Source organism: Chiloscyllium plagiosum, chromosome 2 (assembly GCF_004010195.1).
Source record: "Chiloscyllium plagiosum isolate BGI_BamShark_2017 chromosome 2, ASM401019v2, whole genome shotgun sequence".
NCBI lineage: Eukaryota > Metazoa > Chordata > Chondrichthyes > Orectolobiformes > Hemiscylliidae > Chiloscyllium > Chiloscyllium plagiosum.
In genome coordinates, this window is record NC_057711.1 from 112,553,317 (window position 1) to 112,560,238 (window position 6,922).

General features: G+C 37.2%; 1 protein-coding gene across 1 annotated transcript in view; it reads left to right on the top strand.

The window, feature by feature from the left end:
- The window catches only part of LOC122557906 (protein shortage in chiasmata 1 ortholog), an 83,875-nt gene that overhangs the window by 56,117 nt on the left and 20,836 nt on the right, over window positions 1–6,922 (top strand). The window contains exons 14-15 of the mRNA XM_043706114.1: window positions 4,723–4,854; window positions 6,097–6,246. Of these exons, the coding sequence (XP_043562049.1) occupies window positions 4,723–4,854; window positions 6,097–6,246 (282 nt within the window). The remainder of the gene's footprint in view (window positions 1–4,722; window positions 4,855–6,096; window positions 6,247–6,922) is intronic.

Genomic DNA, 6,922 nt, shown 5'->3' on the forward strand with positions numbered 1-6,922 from the left:
CCACCTATCACATTTCCGACGCCCCTCCCCCAAGTCCCTCCTCCCTATCTTTTATCTTAGCCTGCTGGACCAACTTTCCTCATTCTTGAAGAAGGGCTAATGCCCGAAACGTCGATTCTCCTGTTCCCTAGATGCTGCCTGACCTGCTGCGCTTTTCCAGCAACACATTTCCATAACCAATGTCCTGTACAGCCGCAACATGGCCTCCCAACTCCTGTACTCAATACTCTGACCAATAAAAGAAAGCATACCAAACGCCTTCTTCACTATCCTATCTACCTATGACTCCACTTTCAAGGAGCTATGAACCTGTACTCCAAGGTCTCTTTGTTCAGCAACACAGTTGTTTCTAGTGGCTGCCCCACAACTATAATCAAGTATGGAATGTCAGAAGATTTTAACACGTGCAGAAGAATGAAGAGTTAGGCTTATCTCTAGATGTTGTCTATATGGATGTCGAAGAGGCACTCAATAAAGTTTTGGTTCTAAGAGTTGCAGAAGCTGAAATTATTGGAATTGGAAGAAATCTTCAGACTTGAGTTGCAATTGGTTGTGAAGCATGAGACAGAAAGTACTGTGTTGAATGTGGTTAAAGAGTTGTACAATATATCCAAGTTTCCAGACAACGTTAAATCAGGAGGCACAATAAGTTGTGTAATGTAAATAAAATGTGTAGCTCCTTTGCATTAAAATAATGATCAAGGAGTAATATTTTTTCATACTTATTAGGATATCAAGGAGCTAACTACTGAAAAAGCATCAGATTTTATTGTTCAAAGATTAACAACACTGGCACTACAGTACAGCTGTTGCTGGCTTATTTTTTATCCTAAAGAAAGCCTAAATACACAGTAAGTAAACATAGTAGTTCACCAAGTTGACTGTTATCCATTTGTTTTCCACACAAATGGCAATATTCTCAAAATCAGGAAAAGAAGCACTTATTTTAGAATGAATTTTAATTTTTAACTTTTGGTTACGACAATAGCAAGATTGTGCACTTTTTGCAGCATGAAGATGTTCCAAAATGCTTGCCATAATTATATAATGGAATTATTTATTGGCCTCAGTGGTTCGCACTGCTGCCTCACAGTGCCAGGGACCTGGGTTCGATTCGTGCCTTGGGAGACAGTCTGTGTGGAGTTTGTACATTCTCCCCATGACTGCGCAGGTTTACTTCAGGTGTTCCGGTTTCCTCCCATAATCCAAAGCTGTGCAGGCCAGGTGAATTGGCCATGCTAAATTGCCCATTGTTAGGTGCATTAGTCAGAGTTAAATATAGGGGAGGGGAATGGGTCTGGGTGGTTTTCTTATCAGAGGGTTGGTGTGGACTTGCTGGGCCAAATGGCCTGTTTCTATACTGTAGGGAATCTAATCTAAAAATCGCTCTTACAGCTTCCCATATCAGAAAACTTACGAAGTAACCTATGTCATGAAGATGTGGGTGTACTTTAAGAGAGTTAAAGGCAGCAGAAGCCCCAGACACAGCACCAAATGTTCTCAATAAGGCAACAATGTAACATTTGCTCGAAATCTCGATTAGCTTGTTGCCTGGAATTTGGCAATCAATTTAAATTATACCTCAAAAATGATCAAACTCCAATCCAGTTTGAATTGAGTATATTGACAATCTTAAAATCCAATGACACAATCCAATGCTTTGGGGGTACAAAACTGGGGAAAATTGAACAATTGAGAGGAGAACTGACAAGCCCAGTATGTAAACAGACTGCCTGAAAAATAGATCTCTTAAAAAGGTACCTTTTCAATCAGTAACCTGTGACGAAGAAATTCCTAAGAAAAAGAAAAGACTTAAGAAGATCCGAATAGAAGAACAAAAGCTGCCTGGTTTTGAGACAAGAAGTGTGGTTTTGTAAATCTTAATTGGGAATTTTATCGGACAGTATTATAGAAGGGAAGGTAACATAAGTTAGAGTAAGGAATGGTAAACAGTTGTTAGTTAATTATTCTCTGTTTATACTTAAAGAAATAAACTTGTTAATTTTTACTTTAAATAGTCCATGGCCACTCAAATTTTTACAGATTACTGCACGGGATAAATCTTTTCTGTGTTGCTGGTTTTAAATTAAGCAGGAGAGTTTATCCTGTGTCGTAACAGTTGGCTTTTAAGATTGTCAATATACTAAATTCAAACTGGATTGGAGTTTGATATTTTTCGGGGTATAATTTAAATTGATTGGCCGAATTTGAATTTTTTTTTGTCTCCAAGCGACGAGCTAATAGAGTTGTTTGAGCAAGTATTACATTGTTGCCTTATTGAGAACACTTGGTGCTGTGTCTAATACTTCTGCTGTTTTTAGCTCTCTTAAAGTACACCCACATTGTCATAACACCTACAGAGTTACTTGAATTTTTGCACTCATTTGTCCTGTCCTGTTTCTTTTTCAGATATTGTTTTAATGAAAAGATTTTTCACAGTCTTTCCTTGATCTATGCAGCTTTAGTGCCTTTTGTGATGAAATCAGAGAAAATTGAAGTAAAGGTACAAATAATGATCAATAGTGAATTTTTACTTTCTCTTGTAAATTTTTTTTAAAAAGCAGAACATTGTAAAGTGCTAGGTGACCAACTGGTAGGGTTACACCAAGTAAGGTAACTAATTATAAACATAACTTTTCCTTTAAGGATGTATCTTTATTTGAACTGGGAACTTACTTTCCTAATATTGTTCCAGCAATTAATTTATGATAATTTGTTCTCATTGGTAAACATACCTCAAGTTTATGTCTGTTTTATTTCATTGAGATATTTTAGGAATTTTATTTTTTAAAAGCTTGCTACAGCAACAAAAGCAATAGCATCAAATACTGTGAAAAGGTCCTCACAGATTATTGCCTTTGTTCACTACATCTTTGGAAGGAGAGCTACAGAAACTTGAGAAAACTGGTACACTGGCACTATCACTAATTTTCCAGGGTTTCCATGGATAAACAAATTGACTTAGGGTGGATGAATGGGAAACGCATCTGGGGAATTAGGGTGGATCATCAAAAGATTGTATTACAAGAGTCAGTGATGATATAAGGTTGGCCACATAAAAATGGATTAGTTTGTGATGAGTGGTAGTTTTTTTATTCATTCAAGGATGTAGGCTGAGCCAGCATTTATTGCCTATCCCTAATTGCCTTTGAGAAGGTGTGGTGAGCTACCTTCTTGAACTGCTGCAGTCCATAACTTAGACACACAATGTCAACATTCGACTCTCTTTGACCCACCAATTTCTAGTAAAAAGGGAGGTAGGACAGGGTTAGATGGGGTGGAATGGGAGGCTACCAATCTATTTCTGGAAAGTGGATTGTCAATTTAACATCATTTTTGTCTGCTGTCTTACATTTTACTCAGTGGATCTAGGTTTTCCAGTAACAGGAAGCTTCTGGTGTTATATTCCTAATAGCCAGTTGGTGAAAGAAGAAACCAAATCTCACACTTTTATTTCTCATACATCTAGCTTTGTAAGCATTAAGATGTTACAACATTGCAATTTTTATATTTTTAACAGCTTCTCAAAAAGTCAGCAATTGCTGAGCTCATTGGCACTGTTTAAATTTACTGTCTGAATTCAAGTGCCACTGAATGGAGTGTGTGTCAACTGTGAGAATGGGGTGACGTAGTAGCTCAGTGGTCAGAGCTGCTGCCTCAGAGACTTAAGAATCCGGGTTCACTTCCCACTTCGGGTGCCTGGAGTTTGCACGTTCTCCCTGTGTCTGCGTGGGTTTCCTCCCACAATCCAAAGATGTGCAGGTCAGATGAATTGGTCATGCTAAATTGCTCATGTGTTAGGTGCATTAGTCAGGGGTAAATATAGGGTAGAGGAATGGGTCTGGGTGGGTTACTCTTCAGAAGGTCGGGGTGGACTTGTTGGGCTGAAGGGTCTTATTAAGACTGTAGGGAATCTAATCTTAAAAAAAACTGTTCCAGTAACTAACTGGTTTTACAAATTCAACCTGTGCTCAGCTCCGTTCAGCATGTTGGCACTCAAATGCAAATACCAATTTGAGGACATATGCCACCCAAATCACCAGCTGTTTCAGTGGCCAATTAGAATTTGCCTTCTTACTTCAGGCAAGCTGAGAAATATAGTACATTTGCACTATAAAACAGGACAATGATCAAAATTAAGTGTGAGTGAAAAGGACAACTAACTGTGACAGCAAGATAAATATCTCTCACAATTATTACTTGTTTCAACCAAGTCCTCCGCAACTCAAGTGGAATTTTCAGCACTTTTTGCTGTACCAAATCATGCCAAAATTAGAAATTACAACAATATAAAAGGGTTTATATTGCAGGCAATCTTCTTTCACTTGTTCAATAGAAAAATGTGAATTCACATGTTGTAATCAGTTTTCCCCATTGTATCATAAATATTTAAATATAAAGTTAAAAATCACACAACACCAGGTTATAGTCCAACAGGTTGAATTGGAAGCACACTAGCTTTCGGAGCGACCCTCCTTTATTGCTCCGAAAGCTAGTGTGCTTCCAATTAAACCTGTTGGACTATAACCTGGTGTTGTGTGATTTTTAACTTTGTACACTCCAGTCCAACACCAGCATCTCCAAATCATATTTAAATATAAATTGTGCCTCAATAATTTGTCAATCTGCAGTAATTAATTCCAAAGCATTCAAAAACAGACCTAAAAATGTTTAATACTGTTATTTATAATTATAACAGTTTTGTTCTCACCATACTTTTAGGTTGTACTTGCACCAGGAATTACAGAGACAACGCAAGTAGTTCGCCAAATAGCAGATATCACCTTGCTTTCAAGCAATCAGGATCCATTCACATGGCTTGACAGATCTTGGCTTTCTACTCTTCCAACTGAGGTTCATATTTTGCGTTATCGTTCAATCATATTATATAGTTTTATTGTAGGCATCTGGGGGCAATCATTACTGATGTACTTCAAATTTACCACTTGTTTGTGATGCTTACATCTTTATACTTGTTTATACCACTTTTTACAATTTTCATCACACTGGATAGCCTGTAGAAGATGCATGTTTACTCCTTCCTGTGAATGTGGCTCTTTGCTCATCTGAAAATCCACCAATTGGTAATTAATACCAATATTAATTTAACTATTGTCACAAAGAAAGCTTACACTATTTGTCACTGGTTAATCTTTTCAATTTTACAGAACATTTTGTAAATTGCATTTAACTGAGAGAAACCAAGAAATCCAAAAATAAAGAAAATCAAATGCATCAAATGCTAATCTCATTTTGGACAATCCCATGTCCATTGTCTGGGGAAAATATTAATGGAGTGTACATACTCTTTCAAACAGGTTGTGGGGAGGAGGGAGGTATGTGTTTTAGTATATTAGTCTATCAGTGCTGAAAATTTATAATAACCTAGAATTTCCATTAACTTGTTTGTGTGATAATACAGCAGCAAAATGGAACTTTCATTTACAATCCTTTTGCTATTATTCATCCTCAATGAGCTGCAAGAGGACAAAGACATCTACCTCTATTTTCTGTCTCTTAGCAAGTTTCATGTCCATCCTGCCATTGCCCTTAACTGCCATGGGCTAAAATTATCTTAACAAATGGGAGAAAGTGAGGACTGCAGATGCTGGAGATCAGAGTCAAAAAGTGTAGTGCTGGAAAGGCACAGCCAGTCAGGCAGCATCTGAGGAGCAGCATAGGAATGTCATGAAGAGCTTGTGCTTGAAGCATTAACTCTCCTGCTCCTCAGATGCTGTCTGACCACCTGTGCTTTTACAGCACCACACTTTTTGAATTTGTATTTTAACAAATGCCTTTTGAAAGCCCATGTACCTACATAAGAATGTAAGAAATAGGAGCAGCAGTAAGCCATTCAGTCTCTTTCATGTTGCTGTGCAATTCAATGATGGTTGATCTTTTACATTAATTCGATATCCTGCCTTTCCCCATATTCCTTGATTACTTTAGCTCTCAGGACATGCTAGCTCTTGAATCACAAATAGGTATCTACAAGTGTTGTATTTTGATTTTGCATATGAGCATTTGGTATGTAATTTATGTTTGTGAATCATTTGATTTATCATATATGTCTGAAACGCATTTATTTTATTCTAGGATGAAAAGCAGCTACTTGATTTTCCCAGTTTAAATTCATTGGTTGCCCAATTAATGCTCAGAAAATCTCCATCAATGGAGTGGCTTCTGTCAGCGACTTTTAATGAATTGCAGGAAATCCTTCCTGAGGTTCCAGGAAAAGCTCTGAAGGTCAGACATTATTTAGATTTAAATAACCTACTGATATGCTAATTGGTCAGACAAATATTAGATTAGATCACTTACAGTGTGGAAACAGGCCCTTCAGCCCAACAAATCCACACCGACCCGCCGAAGCGCAACCCACCCTGACCCATTCCCCTACATTTACCCCTTCACCTAACACTACAGGCAATTTTTTTTTATAGATATTTTTATTAAAAATTTAACATTTTTACAAGTTTACAAAAATAAACAAAACTCTCAAATATAAACATTGATATACAATTAAATCAAATATACAATAGCCAAAATTTAACAAAAGAATAAAAAAAAACGAAAAAGAAAAAAAAACAAAACTCAAATATCTACTAATCTAACCTACAACTAACCAGAGTGTATATTTAAGTCTCTTACATGCTCGGAATGTGTTAACATCAGATGTAATAAAACCCGTATTCGTGCGGGATTCCGCTTAAGGGGCCCCGGACCAGCCAAGCTTGTAATCAATTAAATAAAAGCCCTTGTTAGGATAGCCGAAATATCTGTATTTATATAATTCAAGAAGGGCTGCCATATTTTATAAAATAATTCGGTCTTTCGGTGCACCATATTTGTAAGGAAGTCAAGGGGAATACATTCCATAATTAATCTGTGCCAATTTGAAAGACCAGGGGGGCCCTCAGCC